Raw genomic sequence first — 20,877 nt, forward strand, 5'->3', positions numbered from 1 at the left:
TTCGAGCTACACATTATTTCCCCATTTTCAGAAGAAGAAACAATGGCTTAGAGGGGTTAATGTAAGTTGTCCAAGGCTGCATAATGAATAAACTGTTATTGTTTAAATTTGAATCCATTTTTTGACTCCACAGCTATGACTTTTACTTAAACAGTATATTATGAGGTCACAGAGGTATTGAACAGTATGGCATAATTAGAACTGTTCGTAACACAGTATGACTGGAGTGAGGTTGGCACTTAATGGTATCATTTCTGGCTTGGGCAAATAGTTCTTTGAGGTACTGTTAACTAAGATGGAAAACATGAAGCAAAGCAGCTTTATGTAAGATAATGGGTAAGTTTGACTTAGCTACTGGACAGGTAAATGGAACTGTCTGATAGTTGAGTATATGGATCTGGAGGTCTGCATGTGGTTTGTGCTTAGAGATATGAATTTATGTGTCATTAGCTTACAGGTCATAATCCAAATAATGGGTTTTCAAAGTGGTAATAATGTGAACATTGGGAAGGTCGGAGGGTATAGGGAACAATGAAACTTAAGATTGAGTGGAGAAAGAATCTGAAAGGAAACAAGGACAAAATAGTCAAACTATTAGGAGGAAATCTAGGAGATAATGGTATTTCAGGTGCCAAAGGAAGAGGTTCAGGAACAGGGAGGGTCACTAGTAGCAAGTGCTCCTGAGAACTCAAGAATGATCAAGTAAACAGTATTCATTTGATTAATAGTAGGTGAAAGAAAAATTAGTATCTTAAATAATGGGTCCAGTAGAGTGATGAGGGGTGGGAGAGGAAGAAAAAAAAATGGAAACAAATCATTTGGAGACAAGGAATTTGGTTATAAAGGGAAGGTGTGATAGGGTGTTGGTAGCTGGTGTAAATGTGAAGTTGTGTCACAAGTGTGAGGTCCCCCCTTCCTACTTTCCTCCCTCAGCGTCTCCCTTTCTCTTCCCCTTATGTGTTTCTTTCCTTTCTTTCCTCCCACATTCCCTCCCTCCCGTTATTCTAGCTACTTTTCCTTCTTTTCCTGATGTGATACACCTGACCATTTAATGTTATAGGATGGGAATTTAACTTGGGACAATATGATGTCTTAGATTATGGCTATAAATATGAGTGACCTAAAGAGGTGTTAAAATGTTCAGGTATTAGATCAGAATGGTATTTTTTTTAAAGATTTTTATTTATTTGAGAGAGAGAGAGAGAGAGAGAGAACATATAGGCAAGGAGAGGGGCAGAGGGAGAGGGAGAAGCAGACTCCCCGCTGAGCAGGGAGCCCAATGCGGGGCTCAATCCCAGCACCCTGGGATCATGACCCGAGCCGAAGGCATATGCTCAACTGACTGAGCCACCTAGGCACCCCAGATCAGAATGATATTTTTAAGAGTTTCTTGAACCCAGGATCATAGTCACACACACCCTGTATGCTCAGAAATAAACATAATTGTCCAACAAATTTTAATGATCTTTGAAATAATAATGAAAATGATATCAGCGCAGTGCTAAACATTTTATATATTTTAGTCAATTTAAGTCTCATCAGCAACTCTATGCCGATTTTAAAGGCAAGAAAACAAAAGGAAGTTAAACTTGCCAGTTGTTTTACACCTGGTATGACAATATCGTTCTAGAGTCTATGCTGTTAATTACAGGGCTGTATTCCCTCTTACTGTACTATAGTACTTATTTTCATGCCTTTAAAAGTTCATTAGGAATATTTTTATTATAAATTATAATTCAGAATTAGAAGTTAGACTATTTTGACATTTTAGAGAAATATGTTAGCATACAGAATAGTGAAGATTAGAAAAAATAATTTCTGGAAAAGATATATCAAGTACAAACATGAATTGAAATTCCAGTTTTCTGTATTTTAGTTAAAATAGTGAAATGCCTGTGGGACAAGGTAGAATACCTTGTCCAGTGTGGCACACAGTATCTTAAAAACACAGTATTGCAACATAATAATAGTGTATGTAGGATAATTGAATGATCCCATACGGTGCCAATTAGAAATTGATATATTCCTTAGTTTTTAAATACCTAATGACCTTAAAAATGTCTTTCTTTAGGGAAAAATGCAATTTCCATTGTGAGCTGCCTTCCAGAATTTATGGTAGAACTTCGCTGACGTTGCTACTGATGCCAATGTGGAATAAAGGTCTTTATAATTTAGAAAGTCAAAACATATAAATGGATTACTGCTAGAACGATTTAGTTACTCTCCTTAAACTTTAAAACACATAATTCAAATACATTTGATTTTTTAGAAAGAGTTTTGAAAATATAGTAATAATACGTATGATCTTTTTATTTTGCCCTTATCAGTATTTTTGTCTTATTTCATCTTGGCAGTCAGCTTTCTTTTCATGACCTTTGTATTTGAACCTAATCAAAATCTAATAATATTTTGTTGTCAGACTAATTACAGGATTCTACTTCAACACTACTTTTTTATGGAAACAATTCAGCGAACTAAAATTGATTTTAACGTGAAAGTTCTTTTGCCTGTTGTAAAAGTAGTTAACACAGAGGCAGTTGGGTTAGCTATTTTATTGTATTTTATTTTTTTAAAGATTTTATTTATTTGAGAGAGAGAGAGAGCAAGCGTGGTTGGAGGGGTAGGGACAGAAGGAGAAGGAGAGAGAGAATTTCAAGCAGACTACCTGCAGAGCACTGAACTGGATCTGGGGGTTGATCTCACAACCCTGAGATCATGATCCTAGCTGAAATCAAGAGTCAGACAGTTAACTGATAGAGCCACCCAGGCACCCTGGATTAGCTGTTTTAAAGTAACTATTCTTCCTCTTAGCTCAGGTTATTATAACACATATTTAATTGATTTGACTTGCCTACTGGGTCATAAGGTTACTGAGTACATGAATGCATCTGTCTTGCTCACTTTATCTTCTTCAGGCTTAGTGCTTGTGCTGGGCATTAGTAGGCATGCTAGTGCTTTTTCTTAACTGAATAGATGGATAATATATTTGAATACTTTCAGTTGGAAATGCACTGCTTATGGTAATGTGTTATGTAAACACTAAGACATTATTAAATTGTTTCATTGCCTGGGTCTCATGTGGAAATGTCATATTAAATTTAGAAATACTAGTTTTAGATTTTAGATAATGGTCCCTGAGGAATGGTCATAGAATATTCATTTTATTTCATTGCTTTTGCTTCCCTTACCCTTTTCCCCTCCCTTCTCTCTGCTGTTTTTCTTCCTTTCGACCTGTTCTTGACTTTCTTTTGGATAATCCTTTATTTATTTATTTATTTATTCATTCATTCATTCATTTGTTTATCTATTTATCTATTTATGTATTTTTATTTGTTTGTTTATTTATTTATTTATTTATTTATTTATTTATTTATTTATTTTTAGTATCTGGAGTCCATCTTTCTCCAGCTTCTCCTGAGATTATACTGGACCATGACCACTCTACTTCAGTTGGCTGCCTCTCTTCTGAGCCCATCATTTCATCACCAGAGAATACACACGCAGAAAACAGCATTGTCACTCAAACTGTTCCTAAAGCACAGGTAAAGGCAAGTGTATTTTTATAAGGAGTTTACATACTTAAAACAATTATAGGCTGGTTTAAATGAAGCTTTTCTGATTTTTTTTTTTTTTACTTATTTTTCTGAAAAATATTTTTGTAGATATTTTAACTTTGAGGCTAATATCTAGAATTGAAAAAACTGAATAATATGTTTGTTTTGTGGCATAACTGCAAAGTATTTAAGTAGCCATAGTTACCAAATTACAGTTAAAATTATCATTTATTAAAATTGACTTTGGTTTGCATTTCAAATTTTCAAAACATCAAAAGAAAAAATAATAACAAAAAAATAATTATTTCTCTTTTCAGGGAAGCTTACCCTATTTTTTTTTTAGGTATTAGAGTGTTCATTTCAATTTTAGAGTAAAAACCAAAAAGATAGTAGTCATAGGGTTTATTCTTTCAAATATTTGTTGATCCAGGCATTGGGCTAGATGGTGCAATTAGTCCAGATATCCAAAGTACAGTACACAAATCTTGAGTCACCTGTTACCTTTACTAGAGAGGATTGATGATCAATTAGTGGTTATTAATACATTGCAAATCTGATTTACAATTTAAAAAATATACAAATTCTGGATGTTTGTATAAATTTAAGAACTGATGAGTATCAGATGTGTCTATACTTAATTATATGCTTTCAAGCATAAGAAAATGTTTTAAGTTTTTTAGTGCTTTGCTTGCAAAATAATAAATGCTTTAGACTTTAGAGGGAATTTTGTTTCTTAGCTGCACAGATCAGGTTGTTGTAACAGTTTGAGGTCTTCTGTTGATTTACTTAAAGGGTGAAATAATTTCAGAACCTTTGCTACAACTTAATTTCCAAATGTGGTTTCTGGTGCCCTTTGGATGTTTTCATTATTGGTACAGTGTAAACTTTCCCCTCTTGTGTATTTTTTTTTTTTTTAATGTGGTTTAGATTCAGCAATCAACACACACTCATCTGGATATCTCACTTTTTCCATTGGGTTTAAATGATGAGAAAAGTAATGGAACAATTGCTCTTGTGGATGATTCTGAGGATCCTGGAGCCAATGTATCAAACATACAGCTTCAGCAGAAAATTTCAAGTCTGGAGATGAAACTCAAAGTTTCTGAAGAAGAAAAACAGAGAATTAAAAAGGTATATTTACATTTGCCTAAAAAATAAATGTTTGAATTGCATAGACTCAAAATTTGATATAATCCCAATCTCTGATTAAAAACTCATGAGTGGAAGGAGATGCTGTCTTCCTTGGCTATAGATTTAAATTAGTTTTAAGAGTTTATCACTTAGAAGTCTTTGATAAGCAACGGCTAGTCTTAGATACGTACTTTTAAAGATATGAATATTTCCTACCAAATTTTTTTCCTCTAATGCTCTTCTTCCGATTTATTTTTATTTACTTTGATATGTAGAGATGGTTTGTGCTGATTGCAGTTAGTTTCGATGCTATTCATTTATTGGTGTGAATAATTTTAGTGGTGTATCAGTGTTAACACAGGTCTGGAAATGAGAGTGGGGCATACAATCTGTAATAATGTTGAGCTTTAAACCATACTTCCTGTAAGTTCTTTCCTTACCGAATATTTTCTGGTGTGTTCATTGAAAAAACTGAATATATTTGATGCCATTAAATATTATAAAATCTATGCTTGGATTTTTCTTTTAGGATGTGGAATCATTGATGGAGAAGCATAGTGTCTTAGAAAAAGATTTCCTTAAGGAAAAAGAGCAAGAGGCCATTTCTTTTCAAGATAGATACAAAGAACTTCAGGTAAACCCCATGAATTTAAAATTTAATATGTGGGCCTTTTTGTGGAAGCATGTAATATAATATCAAAAGTGTTTAATAAATACTTTATGAAGGATCAGATGTTTTCTTCAATATGTAAAATGTTGACCAACAATGGATGAAATTAATGATAAATGCCGTTTTGAAAAGTGTGTATCTGTGAGAAGCAATGAGGGTTAGTTGAGACTCAGTTTGGTGAAAGATATTGTTTCTAATGGATAAAACTTAGAAATTGATACTCTGATTTTTCTTACTGTGATTACATTTGAAGAGTTTGGAGTCCTGTAACTTCCAAAGTGAGATATTTAACCTTTTTCATAAATTGTAATCAATGTCTTCTCCTCTTCTCCCTGAATTTCCTTAATAAACTTGTTTCTTCTGCAGTCTTTCCCATCCCAATAAATGGCAGCTCTGTATTTCCACTTGCTAAGGCTGATACCCACGTTTATCCCATGTCTGTTCCTTTATCACAGCTTGTTAGCTCTACCTTCAAAATGTCCGGCTTTTGATTGTTTGTCCTTAGGGTCACTGCTACCCCCCCATTCTAAGCCATCCTTATTTCTCCCTTGGAATACTAAAGGATCTTCTAACTAATCTTTTTGCTTCTGTCATTGCCCACTTACAGACCATTCTCCCCATCGCAGCTACTGTGATCTAATACTTAAAGCTGATCATGTCCTTTCTCTGCTCTGAAACCTTCATGGCTTCTCATCTCACCCAAATTAAAAGCCAAGTAAGTCCTTAAGATGGTTTGCAAGGCACTGCATTCTCTTTTATCCCCTCTCCCCATCGTTTCCCTGCCTTTTCTCCTCAGTCATTTTGCCTTATCCCTGTCTGGAACACTCTTCCCTCAATTCTCTGCATGGTTTCTTTTTTATATCATTCAAATCCTGTGCAAATATCACCTTATCAGAGAAGACCTTTCCAGACAATGCTGACATCCCTGTCAACCTTCCCATACTCTGTTTTGTTTTTCTCCATAGCACTTTTTACATCTGACAAACTATATATTGACTTGTTTTTTTGTCTAGATTGGTTTAATGGTCTCCTAAGTGGTCTTCTAACCTCTACCCTTGCTCTTCTCCCTAATGAGTTTTTATTTCAGCAGGTAATGTTTTTAAAAATGTAAATCAAATCATTTCCCGACCTCAATTCTCGGTCTCCTTCCAATGTAAATCTTCTGACTTCTCCAATTTTTCCAGCTATTTACTTACACCAAACGTCTTACTTAATAAGGTCCAGGTGAATGCGTTGAGTCTGTCTCAGGAAGGGCATTCCTTGGCTGTTGGAGTGGTGAGTGGAGGGAGATGGTTTGTGATTCATTCACAGTCTCTCTGACTGGAATGCTCTTCTATCCGCAAAGCCCTGTCAAAAAAGAACAAAGCGGGGCGCCTGGGTGACGCAGTCATTAAGCGTCTGCCTTCGGCTCAGGGCATGATCCCAGCATTCTGGGATCGAGCCCCACATCAGGCTTCTCTGCTGGGAGCCTGCTTCTTCCTCTCCCACTCCCCCTGCTTGTGTTCCCTCTCTCGCTGGCTGTCTCTCTCTGTCAAAATAAATAAATAAAATCTTTAAAAAAAAAAAAAAGAAAAAGAAAAGAAAAAAGAAAGACTTGAAAATAAGGGAATGGGTGAGCTGTGTTCTTTCAGTGTCTTATGGGGATATTGTTTAATGGACTTTGGATTATTCAGGAGAATGTACTTTATTTTACTCACTGTTTGCTATTGGTTGTAAGTCTCAGATATATTGACATTACATGTTAATTATTTTTTTTCCCAGAAGAGACATTAAGTCATTTCTGTTAGAAAAGATAACCTCAGAAATACTCTTTATTGCCCTGTAGGACATTGGCCAGTTTTGTCTCCAACCTCGTGCTCTTTGTTTAACACACCATTATTTAAATTTTATATATATATATATATATATATGATATATATATATATATGATATATATCATATATATATATGTATGTATCTTCAAATGCTCTTTAAACCAGTCTTAACATCTGCTTCCTTCAGTCTTAACATAGGTTATTCATTTATTAATAAATGAGTAGAATAAATCTTTGGCATATGTTCAGTTTATATTTACATGAGTCACATTTTAACTTTCTGAATAATATACTTCTAACAACTCTCACTGAACCCTAGCTTCCTTCAAATACCTGCTCAAATGCTACCTTCTTACGGATGCTTTCCTTGACCTTGCATTAGAAAATAAGACACTATGTAAATGCTTAGCATTTCCTACCTTCCCTTGCTTTTTTCCTCTTCCTCATAGCATTTATTCACCTGTTACTTTGTTTTAATTTGGTTATTTTTTGTTTTCTCCCACCAGAATGTAATTTTTATGAAATTACGAGCTTTCTTTCCCAGTGCCTAGGGCCATATCTGGCATATAATATGGGCTCACTTAATATTCTGGAATGAATGAATTCACTCATATAATGCAACCTGTTTCCCAAAGGCTAATTATGTTGCGTACAGCCACACTTAACAGCCCCATACTTGGAACTGTAGTGTTTATTAGAAGATGCGATACTGAATACTGATAGAGCTTTATATAGAACTTTATTTTTTTTCTGCCCGTAATGAGTGACTTATTCTGCACCCTTTAGTGAGACATACACCTTTGCAAATTCAGTTTCAGTTTCTCAGGCTGTTAATGAGAACATACTTGAGATACCATCTAAGACTTCACATACACTTTGAGCTTTTCATAGTAAGGACCAATATAAATCCAAGTGACATGATCATGGTTGTCGTACTGCTTGTACTATTAACAGTGATAATACAAGAGTAACAAGTTGAGTCTTCAAAACTCATATTCAATTTAAAAAGATCTTTTGTAGGAAGCAATACTTCCAAAGAAAACTTTTTTTCAGATAATTTTGCTTCCACGCCAAGAAGGGTCTGTCTCCTTTTTATACCACGTGAATAAAAGGGTAAACTGACTTATTTTATCACCTTGGCCAGATAAATGATAGAAAAATGGACTAGGAGGTCTCATAGCCATACTGAACTAAAAGGCGAGCATGCCATTCAGCAATGCTTTTTGTTGTTGTTATTATAGTTCTATAGGTCCTTGTTCCGTACATTTTTTCTTCAGGCTGTTTTCTTCCTGCTGTTCAGTCTGAATAATTTTTATTGTTCTATCTTGAGTTTACTGATTCTGCTTTTGAGTCAGTTCTTTGCTATTTATTCATTTTGTATTTTTCAGTTTTAAAATTTCTATTTTGTTCTTTTTTTTTATAAGATTTTATTTATTTTTGCAAGAGAGAAAGAGAGAAAGAGGGAGTGAGTAGGAGCAGGGGGGAGGAGCAGAGGGAGAAGCAGCCTCCCCACTGAGCAGGGAGCCCGATGCAGGGCTGGATCCCAGGACCCTGGGATCATGACCTGAGCTGAAGGCAGACACTTAACCAACTGAGCCACCCAGGCACCTGCTTGGTTCTTTATATCTTCTATTTCTTTGCTGAAACTTTTTTTTCCCCTCATGTTTTAATCATGTTCATCATTACTTATTTAAGCAATTTTATGGTAGTCACCTTAAACTCCTCCTCAAATAATCTTAACATCGGTGTCAACTTATTGCTGTCTGTTTATGGTCTTTACTTACTCAAGTTGACGTTTTTCTGAGTCTTGGTGTGATGAGTAGTTTTAGTTACATCCTATGCATTTTGGGTATTTCATATGACTCCTTGGATCTTGATTAAGTCTGATATTTTAACGTGTCTCCTGACACTGCACAGTTGGGAGAAGGTAGACATCACTTTGTTAATGTCAGGTGCAGCCTTTGACTTTCTGGGTCGAAAGGGTGCCTCCTTAATCCTGGGGAAAAGTGGTATCTCAGGCCCCCCATCAGCGTTGGCTGATACCACCCTGCTTGGCAGGAGGAGAGACACTTCGTTGCTCTCCCTCATGTGCTTGTACTAATAACATGGAGTGGGGAAGCCTTGTTACCTCTGAATGGTTGTAAAAGTTGTGACTCCCCGCTCGGCTTTTTCTGACACAGGAAAGGAAGGAGAGAGAGCCTCCTTATGTCTGGGTGGGTACTCAGGTCTAACAAATGCCTCCCAACTTGGTTTTCTCTGCTATCGCCCAGAGGGCAGCAGGGGTGGGATGGGAACCCTCCCTACAGCTGGTCAGGATGGAAGTCTGGGCTTAGCACTTTGGCCTTGGCTCACAGAGATGGATGTGGGGTCATATTTTTTTCCATGGGGTTCAGCTGTCATCAGGCCATTTGTTATCTACAAGTTTTTTGTTCTGCTGAGTTGCCCCTACCGTGGTCCTTTGGCTAGAGAGGAAGGGCTTTTCTTGGGGTTATTGTTTCCTGGTTGCTGGCCATTCCAGTACCCAGTTTGGGATGTATGAGGCTAAAAGAAAACTCACAGAACTAAATGCTGCTTCAATCCTTTTTGACCCCAGGTTCCTAGATCTCTCTTCTTGCCACCTTCTAGAATCATCTTACATTTGTTTTATAAATATAATGTCTAGGTGTTTTAGCTGTACTTATTGAGAAAACAGGAGAAATGCATCTACTTCAGTCTATAAGTGCACTAGAAAAGAACATTCTAAATTTTCAATGTTCTTTGTTGTAGCTACAGTAGGAAAACTAACTTCACTGTTAAAATACATTAACTTAAAGGAGATATTTTAACAATTTTTTTTTAAAGAAATAGTTTACGTAATCAGTTTTTGGAGTCCTTGTAAATAGAGGAAGGGCAAATAAAAATATGGATAACTCATACTGGGAAATAACTCGTAAGACTCTATTTTTGCTTTATACTTACCAAGTTTGTGCATGTATGGGTGTATGTGTTAGACTTTCTGGAAATGTATTTTCGATAAAAATATTTAAATTAAATTGTACAGACCAGATTAATTAAGAATTTAGAAAATCTTAGGCTTCACTATTTGACCTCCTTTTTGGTAATCCACTTTTTTTCTGGGGATATAGCCTTTTTTTCAAACTGATACAAAGCTAGTTCAATCTGATAATTTTTTAGGAATAAGAGATGTTATTAAATTTGTGTCAGAAGAGGCCACTGTATGATATATATGTATATATAGGATGAAATATTAGCAAAAATGAGTTTTAACATAGTAGATATTTATTAAATTTCTTGCTTGAATTTATGGCTTGCCAGTCATTCTTCAGATATCTGAAAGTCTATTTATTTTCTGTAGAATATGGAAATCCATATATTTTCTATATTAAGACATATAACATACAGATCTTCTAAATATTTGTGGAGCTTAATGAAATAGAAAAAGCTTTATGTTATTTATGATGACAGGGATAATACATTGGTGCCTATCTCTCCGTGGTATCTTAAGTAAAACACAACATTCAGGAATACAAAGAGATAGTACTGACAAGACTAGATTAAATTACCTGAGAAGCCTTTCTCTTAAAAAATGTTAGTATGCTTATGTGTTTATAAGAATAATGTGTTTATTGTGGAAAATAGGGACAATTCGGAAAAATAAAAGTTCATCACCATAAACAATCCAGGTATTTTCATGGGATCTCAAAGTGGAGGGCTTAACTTTTCAGTTTTGCAAATAAATCTACCTCTACTTAGACCATTGTTAGGTGTGCCTTTGTTAAGATTTTAGTCTAACCAGAGAAAGAGTAATTAATAAATGTAATGTTTGTAAAACCTTAAATAAATTTTTTTTTTTTTAAAAAAACAGCAGTAACTATTACAGAGAGCTCTAACAGTGTTGTTTTATGTGATATGGTCTAATTACCAGGATAGGTGGAGGGGTGTGAATGTGCCTGTAACAGAAGGAAATAAGGAACACTGTGAACTCTGCAGTACAATGGGGGTGTGCACTACCTCTCCTTTCCTGTTCTGTCCAGGGTGTGTAGCCCAACTAGAGGAAGAAAAGTGAGTCATGCTGCATTTGTCAGAGGTAGCTATTTAAAGGACTTTTCATGAAACTTGGAGAACTCATCTTAGTAGAATTTGTATTCCAAATTCTTTTGTCTTCTTTTTCTGACTCCCATAGCAAATTGGTCTGCATGCAGATTGGTCTTGAGAGGACTGAAGAAACTTGGCAGCTTGTCAGGTCACACCTGATAGTAATAATGCGACCACATTTAAAAGAAATTGAATTAACAGATGCAACTGTTTATTAAATTTTCATCTCTGATAGTTGTCAAAATTGGTAGCTATGGCTAGCTTTGGGAATTTTCTGTATAAACTTTTTAAACATTGGGCCTGTTCTTCCAAATGCCATTTCCTATTGAAATGCCTCCTGGTTATACTATGATTCTGTTTGAGAATTAATTAAAACAAAACAAAACAAAACAAAACAAAACAAAAACAGTTATGTGAAAATACGGTGTTTCATTTAATAATGTTTAAATTGACCTCATAAATGGATTTATACTGCTTCAGGTTACTACCTATATTCTGTTGCCCATTTCACAGGTTATATTAATTAAATAAATAGATATCATTCTTTTTTTCTTTTTAAAGAATGTATTTATTTAGAGAAAGAGAGAGAATATGAGTGGAGGGAGGAGGGGCGGAGGCAGTGGGAGAGAGAGAATCTCAAGCAGACTCCATGCTGAGCATGGATCCCTACCTGGGGCTTAATCTCACAACCCCAAGATCATGACCTGAGATAAAGCCGTGTCAGTCGCTAACCGACTGAGCCACCTAGGTGCCCCAAACAGATATTATTCTTAACGTTTCTGTTTACTTGTTCAAAGTGAATGCTAGTCAGGTGTTGGATGCTTATGCTGTTAGCCAGAGACTAATGTGGTTATTGTGCTTTACGGCACTTGGCTGAGGGTAGGTTTGAGCAGTGGCTTGATGACCTCTGAGCATTTAGTTTGATGACCCAGTATGTGAGGAAGTAACCAGTTCTGCATAGGTAACCTGAAATGTAGTTTCACTCCCACCAAGAAGTAGAGTATGCTAAAGGAAATACCGATTAAGCATAACTTGAAGACGTCCTGTTCACTCACCTATCTTCAAGAATGATTAACAGCATTATGAAGAAGAGGAAAGAAATGAAAGGAAAATAAAAATTTTATGTTTTGTTTGGTCTCAAATGCCTTTCATTTAACACTGTATATTTTAGATTGAGTGAGATAGTGGGAAATGAATAAATTTCAGTTGTTAGGAAACCTACCCTCTTTACAACCCCCATAAAGGGAGAGTCATTAAGACAGATCTAAGAATTTTCTTTCTTATTCCAAAATAAATTGAATTGTCAAATCCAGTGTAAATTTGGAAGACCTTTTTGTCAAACTGTATTAGAACAATAAGCATTGGAGCAAAAGGTTTGTATGTTTTTAAAAAAAGTTTATTCAAGACAAGCTGAAAGAATTATATATAAAAATAAGCAACATTTTAAGGGTATTTTAGTTAATGTGTTAGTTATACATTTCTTTAAGACTTTTAGGTCAAAATAATACATTTAAAGTATTGTTTTATATAGTAGTTTTCACTAATTTCTTCATTTTATCTCTTTTACTTCACTGATTTGACTGCCTTTAGATGTTAAAGCGGGAGTCCTCAGTCATGGCTCACATTAGAATCTCTAGGAAAAGCTTTAAAAAATGTTCAAGTCCTATCTCACACCAGTTAAATAATACGTTCAAGTGGTTCAAACATCAAAAGTACATATAGTAAAAAAGGTGTACATACAGTGAAAAGCCTACTCCCCATCCTATGCACAATCCACCCACTTCCTGTTCCTTTCAACAGGCAACCACTGTTTACTTTTATCCTTCCAGAGTCTTTTATGGTGAATACAAAACCCAACTCTAAAGGGATGGATGGGTGAATGAATCAATGAATGAATGAATAAATCCATCTTCCATCCCCTTTTTATATAGATGGTAGTATACTAAGTACACTTTAATTATTTATTTTTACAAATTTTCCCCCTTCCCCTCCTTATTTAAGAGTATTTCTTGGAGGTGCTGCCATAGTGGCTCATTAAGAGATTTCTTACTGAGTTTTCTTTTTACGGGTATCTGAATATATTATTCCATTTTTTCTGTTATGAAGTATTGCTGTCAAAGACTTAATTTCAATCTAATTTTTCTTTTAATTATTTTCTTTTTAGACAAATTTCTTTTTTTTATTTTTAATAATTTTTTATTATATTATGTTAGTCACCATACAGTACATGCCTAGTTTTTGATGTAAAGTTCCATGATTCATTACTTGCGTTTAACACCCAGTGCACCATGCATACGTGCCCTCCTTACTACCCATCACCAGCATATCCCATTTCCCTTCCCCCTCCTCTCTGAAGCCCTCAGTTTTAGACAAATTTCTAAGTTGTTGTTCTTTAATGTCAAATAATTTTATTGGAATATGCCCTGGTATTGGTCAGTCTGAACTGATTTCTCTAGATTCACAATGTGTCCCTTTAATATGTATAGATTCAATTACATTTTTAGAATCAAGGAATTTTTATTAAATTATAAATTTAATTCTTGTTTTATATCCTATTTTTTCCCCTTCTGGTGACTCTTGTACGTTGGATAGTGTTTGTGTTCTATGTTAACCTTTGGTGTTGAATCCTTTCCATTGCTTTCTTCGTTTCTTTCTTATCTAAAACATGTTTCCCCATTTATTTTATTTCTCTTAAGGTATTTTCAATTTAGCTTATTTGATCTTATGTTCTTTTTAGTTTAGTGATCATTTTGGAAATGATTCATTCTGTCATAATTCTTTCCTGAAATTTCTCCTATCATTTGAGTCTCTCTATAGTATGATTTATGTTGCTCCTTAGTTTATCACTTTCATAATACCTTTTAGTTCACTTTGAAATATAAGTGTGGAGTTTTAAATTTCTTTTTTAATATATATTTTTGCTTTTCTTTTATTTTCTGTAGGCCTATGATTCTGTTCCTCCTTTTACATATATAATATTCTATGGGATTTGACTTTAGTACTTTTGTGTTATTTGTTTTTATATGGTATTAGTTTTCTTGACCTTTTAAAGGAGAGGAGTGATTGAAGATGGTTTTATCCCTTCATGATTCTATAGTGCTCTCATGTTTTTGTCAGATTAAAAGATTATTGACACATTTATAGATTTTTCTGACTCTGTTCCCTTCTTCCACTTCTATCTTGAAGTCCTCTTTTTCTCCTTTCTCTGGCTTGGTCAGTTCGGATTCTCTTCCCAGCTATTTCTCCTCAGTCTGGCGCTTTCTCCTGAAAGTATTTAGAGTTTATCAGAGCCAGTGTATCCTGGGCCATTGATACTTACTTGTACTTACTCCCTATTGGAATGTACAGGCCCTTCAGTTTCAGCTGCTGTCCTCATATTGGCCTGCTAACCTCTCTGGTTAGTATCTGTTCGCTATTTTGGAGTTCCCGTGTCTGCCTGATACCTCTTGCTTTCATCTTTCTTCTTGCACAGAATCTGTTGCCATGCACGTCTTCGGACGAGTCACAGTTTATCATTCCTTGCTCCCATTTTGGCATTCATAGAAACACTGTGACATCTGTTTTTGTGATAGCTATTGAATATGAGGTTTTGGTTCTATTTTTTTAGGTGCCCTGTGTTATTGTGAGGAACTTTTGAGAGGTCTGAAAACTCTGCACCACTACTGTCATATACTCACTATCCACTCACTGTTAATTATTATTAAAGGGAATTACCTGTGATAGTTAGGGTTACATGTATGCTTTTCCTGTGGATATCACCTCTTATGGAATTAGGAGTAGTTTGCAGGGAGTTGGAGGTCACATTCATGCTTGATGAAATTTGAGGGAAGAGACCATATTTTGGTTTTGTACACTATTGCTTGGTACTTGTAGATGTCTGTGAGAATTGTTGAAATGAAGAAGACAATGTCTATAAAGTTAAAAAAAAAACTGCTTGAGAAAACTGCTTTATTCTTTGTTTTTGTTTTCAGTTTTATAGAAAGTCAGTTGTATCACATTTTCCCGAGAGTCACTAAATCTCTCATGCTTTATTCCATTTTTTAAGTGAAGATGACTTTTTAAAACAGTAATTTGAGGAGGAGGGTATTTACAAGCGTATCTACGGAGCTACTACTCACTTGATTTGTTTTTCAACATGTAACTTGTGTTTGTACCTTTTTACTTCTATCTGTAGATTCAGACCACAGCACCGTGATTGATATTCCTAATAAGGATCTTAAGTCATTCCCTCCCACCTCCCCAAATTATTAATAATCTTGAGAATAAACTTTGTTTTATACTATTTATCTTCATTCACAATCTTTATTCTCTACTTTAGCAATTAGCAATCTTTTCCTAACTTATTTGGTTAGCAACTTTTTTTTTAATGAGGATCATTTTTAAAAAATAAAAATAACATTTTGTTTTCAAAATTAAAAAAGCTTAAGCTCTTTTTTATTAAAAACTCTAGCTTGTTGGATACAGTTTAAATAATGAAAAATTAGGAACATTTTAAAAAGCTCCGCCCCCCCCCATTTTATCATCAAAATAGGGAGTTTGAAAAGGAAATAAATACAATTTCTTTAGTACTTTTCTAACTAATGGGAAGAATGTATACTTTAAAAACTGGATTATTTGTTACTAAATAACCACAATAATAAAAAAAATTGAGCTTTTAGTCTCAAAAAAATGCCAAGATTAGGGACATTTTTGAAAAAAGATAATATAGGTATAGGTTTTTGAAATTTAATGCTTGTCCATATTTTGAAGGCATTATGTAATTTTTCTCATTCCTGTTCTAATAATTCAGAAAATCAAATTGTTCTTTTATTTGTCAAAACTAAATTGAATAATTTTAAAGTCATTAGAAGAATACCATCTTCTGTTCTACAGGCTAATTGACCATTGTGAGAATGATTTTCCTCCCTCACACAATGATAGAAATTTAAAGTGTTTGCAGTACCTCCTCAAATATATGATAACATAGATTTTTAAAAACACACCATCAGTTTAATAATAGACTTTGAGGGGACAGAAAAGATGACATTAAATATGTATTTCAAGACATCCTAATTTTGGAGATCTTAAAGTATAATGAAATAGACATCTTAGACTTGATTCAGTACATAAAATGGGTTTTTGTGTTCCAAATACTTTTCATATTTAGAATTTGTAAGTAGTTTAGTTAGAAATATGAAATGGTTAAAAATAGTAAAACATGTAAACTGTTTCAGTTAGTTTAAACTAAACTTCAATGATTTTGTAAATTTCAGGGTTTTCTCCTGTTTTTAAATTTAAAAATAGTTCCTCAATTTAAATGAATAAGCCTCATTAAAGAGGTTTCCTACCGAAAAAAAATATTAATACCAAAAAATAGATTTAGAGTCCATCTTAAATTTAGGTACATAAATTCTCAATATGATTGTCCATAGAATCTCTTCAGCAAGCATGTATTACTTCTGTATATTCACACGGTCTTAAAATTTTTACCTATTTTTAATTGTGACTGGTTCAAGGCTGGATGCTAATTTCGTAGCTATAATTTCTTTAAAAGTTAAATAGTACATGTCTACTTGAGGTCCGTGCTAATGTAGGGGATAAATGAACACATTTCAGAAATGCTAAAGAATTGTCATATTTATTCTGTGACATTGAGTTTGGTCTTTAATTTACCTTAAAAATTTAAATAACTTTAAAAATTGTCTCTTCAGCATATAATTTGATGAAATATAATTTTAGTGTTTAGTCATCCTGTATGCTATTAGGATGTTTGTAAGCACATTTATCACTTCAGGGGTGTGTTTTATCTTCTTTACTAAATTGTAAATCAATCATCCAAGGAATATTCTTAGATTGCACACAGATTTTTTTTTTTTGTACCCACTAATGTTTTTGAGAAGAGCTTAGTGATAGATTGTGTGTGTGTGTGTGTGTGTGTGTGTAATGGTATTGCCAAAAAAATAGGAAAACATGGGCTTAAAATGTGGCTAAGTGTCATTCTCATCTAGTGGTGAGGCAAACCTGTTATTTGTGAATACTCTAGTTTACAATCTCAAGGGATGTATTTACTGTATTTCCCTACTTATCTGAGGTCAAACTCTGACCTCAACCATTCTAGAACAAAGCCACAGACCTCAGTAGTAAATGAAAAGACTGGTTTGAAGCAAATTTATTTGAAATCTATGTATTTTGTTTGATAGATAAGTCATGGAGCCTTTGCCTCTCAACCAGACAGTTGAATATAAAGTAAAGAAGTAAAGGCTACTATACTGAATAGTAGCCAGAAATGAATGTTGAAGGAGAAGAAAATCTGAGAAATTTTTGGATGGGCTTAGGTGGCTCCCAGGTCTGTGTTTTCTATTTTTTTGTTTAATGGATTTTTAGTTTAGGACTTTTCTCAGGCAGGAACATTAACTGTGGAAAGAGGTGACTTAAGGGATATTTGCTATGTGTTAATAAATAAGAGTTGCTTTGACAAGCTCTACTGTCCGTTCCTCTTTACTTGTTGAGAAGGGTGTGGGTTTTTATATATTCTGTCTGAGGGAAGAAAGATACTGCGATTTTTGAAGGGGATAGGCAAGGAATTTACTATCTAAAACCTTTTCACAATACAGAGTATGGCCTAAATCTGAAACTGGCAAGATTATTATATAGAATAAATGCTGTCTGAGCATTTTGTGATTGGCTTAGCTTGTTCATTCCTACTTCATCTTCATGCTTTAGCTCTCACCTGAAAGACTACTTCCTGAGACAGCCTTTTTCTGACTGCTCTGGCTAAAATAGTTCATCCTTTCCCCCTTCTCCCTCCTGGTTTACTTTTCTCAAAGGAGTTAGCAGAATATTGTTTATGTATTTACTGTTTGAATTGTATTTATTGTTTTCTCCCAGAATGTAAGTTCTTGGAGGGAGACGTTTTCTCATATTTAATCATTACATTTTCAGCTCGTAGAATAGTGCTTGGCACACAAAAAATATATGTTGGTTGATTGATTGGTTGGCTGAAACATGTGACTTGTGGAGTGCTATGGATTCAATCTATTGCCTCTCCTCTCCCACCCCCAACACCCAAATTCAAATGTTGAAGCTCTAACCCCTAAGCGACGGTGTTTATAGATGGACCCTTTGGGAGATAATTAGATTTCAATGAGTTCATGAGGGTGAGGCCCTCATGAGAAGATTAGTGTTCTCATAAGAAGAGACACCAGAGAGCTTGATCACTCTTCTCCCTGCCCTGTGAGGACACAGCTCGAAGACAGACTTCTGTAAACCAGAAAGAGAGCTCTCACCAGAAACTGACCATACTGGCACCCTGATTTTGGATTTCTAGCCTCCAGAACTGTGAGAGTAAATTTCTGTTGTTTAAGACACCGGTCTTTTACTTTGTCATGGGAGCCTTAGCAGACTAAGACAGAGAGTGTAGGTGTTTTATATTTAAAGCTATAGTGTATTATTTCATCATCCGTTTAATACCTACTGTTGTGATCCATCTCTAAGCTTAAATTCATTTGGATTCAATTTTAAGAAGATAAAAGTAAAGTATGTTTTAGTTTATACTGTAAAGCTTCTAAAGGAATTTATGGTTTTTGAAGGAGATTTTTGTGATGAAAGTATTAGGAGCAATGTATATTTTCTTTCCAGCTAATACCTGTATTATCCTTGTATCCTATTAAATAACATCTTATAAGAAAATATTAAATTTGGTTTCAGCTGTGGATACAGAGTAGAGAGCATTTTAATAATGAAAAGTAGAGGTAAATATGCTACTTACTCCATCTGCTTCTAAAATTACAGACTAGCTGCCAGGGAGTTTCACAAGTTAGAGCAGTGTCTGAAATCACAGAGCAGCACGAAACCTGCAGAATCTGAAAAGGCAGCCTTCATGGCAAACACTAACCTGCTCTTTACTGCATAGGAATTTATGGATATGGCAACAGCTCTGGTCCTGCTTCTGCTTTAAGAATTTACCAAGGACCTCACACATTTTTAAAATCATTGACCCCTCTTTTGCTTTCAGTTTCATTAGACTTTTTCCCCTCTATCATTTCAAAGTTGTTCCCCACTTGGTTTTTGAAGTCTCTTTCATTTTGTTATAGTTTCTTTTCCCACGTAATCCATGTAATATGGTTCCTAGGCAGTTGCTTTTTTTTTTTTTTTTAGTATGTGCATATTTTGTATGTGCCTAAATGTATGGTCTCTGCCTTCCTTATTATTTCTTCTGTCTTATACATTTTCTTTTGCTCTTTTTCTTAAAGCACATAATTTTTCTAACAACATAGTCCAGTAAAAAATTCAAATATTTTACAAAACTGTAACCTAGTGAAAGTTGCATATAATTTCACACCTTACAGACAACAACTTTAAGACTATCGATTTGTTCTCTAGGATATTTTACGATTTTACATTTTCACCAAGAAATAAATGAGAGTGCCTGTTTTACCACATCCTTGCCTACACTGGGTTTATCAATATTTTTAATACTTGTCAATTAGATAAGTAAAATGTATCTCTGCTCTTTTAATTTTTATTTTATTAGTATACATGATTTTTTTCATGGCTGTTTATCGTTTTCATTTCATCCCTGAATTTCCCCTATCTTTCCTCTGTCCATTAAAAAAAAAACTGTTTATCTTATTTTTATTGATTTATAGGAACCTTTATGTGTGAGGGTTATTTACTCAGATTTTTTTCTGATATATTTATTTTTCATGTTGATGATATCTTCTACAGCCAATTAAAAAAGTAGTTTGGCCTATTATATATGAATTTTGGGTTAGAGAATATTCAGCCTTATTTTCTTTCAGTCCTTTTATAATTTAATTTTGCATTTAACTTTTGATCCATCTTGACTTTCTATTGATAAAATGAGGTAGGGTCCAATTATGACTTTCCCCAAATGCCTAGCTTGTTGCCCTGATAACAGTTATCAAATAAACCCTCTCTCCCTTCCTTATTTGGAATGTACCTTTGCCATACACTAAATTTCCATAGTGTATAAATTTCCATTCCATTTGGCATCCTCCACGAGGATGTAGTCTAGGGTGGCTTGGTTTTCAAGTTTGCAGAATGCTTTAGGCTCTAAATCATAAATTTTCCTTGTGAAACTTTTTTTTAAATGTATGCTTCATAAATATTATTTCATTTACCCTACAGCAAATTAGTAACAGTGCTATGATATGAAATTGGTGGGGTAAGAGACTGTCAGAGGTGGACACAATCTCTACTTGCACTTAATTATTAAATCCTCTTATTTCTCTTCCTCAATCTCTCTCAACTTTTTAATACTTTTTCCCTCATCAATGCCATTACTCTAGCCTAGGGAGCAACCATCTTTCACCTGGATTACTGCATGGAATTTTGCTTTGCTCCAATTTAATCCACGCTGACCCAGAATAATTCTTCAGAAGTGATCATTTCAGACTCTGTATTCTTAAAATCCTTCTGTCACTTTCTGTTTTCCTTAGGATTAACATCAACCTTTCAAAACATCTTGCAAAGTCTCATTTTCTTTTCTTGTAAAATAGGAATAATAATAATAATAATAATAATAATAATAATAATAATAATAATAATACTTCCTCTTTGGGTTATTGTGAGGATTAAATGAATTCATGTTCTGAAGTGTTTAAGAACAGTG

The 20,877-nt window shown here is 34.3% G+C and overlaps 1 protein-coding gene across 20 annotated transcripts in view; it reads left to right on the plus strand.

Moving 5' to 3' along the window:
• CCDC91 (coiled-coil domain containing 91) overlaps positions 1–20,877 on the plus strand; it is a 312,578-nt gene that overhangs the window by 98,999 nt on the left and 192,702 nt on the right. For 11 of the 20 annotated variants that reach the window (XM_048216516.1, XM_048216511.2, XM_057303316.1 and 8 more), the window contains 3 exons: positions 3,385–3,542; positions 4,482–4,685; positions 5,215–5,319. In XM_048216516.1, the coding sequence (XP_048072473.1) occupies positions 3,385–3,542; positions 4,482–4,685; positions 5,215–5,319 (467 nt within the window). Of the gene's footprint in view, positions 1–2,071; positions 2,161–3,384; positions 3,549–4,481; positions 4,686–5,214; positions 5,320–20,877 lie in introns of all 20 variants that reach the window. The other 9 variants (XM_048216514.1, XM_026502183.3, XM_057303312.1 and 6 more) reach the window with 3 other exon arrangements.

Source organism: Ursus arctos, unplaced genomic scaffold, assembly GCF_023065955.2.
Source record: "Ursus arctos isolate Adak ecotype North America unplaced genomic scaffold, UrsArc2.0 scaffold_26, whole genome shotgun sequence".
Lineage (NCBI taxonomy): Eukaryota > Metazoa > Chordata > Mammalia > Carnivora > Ursidae > Ursus > Ursus arctos.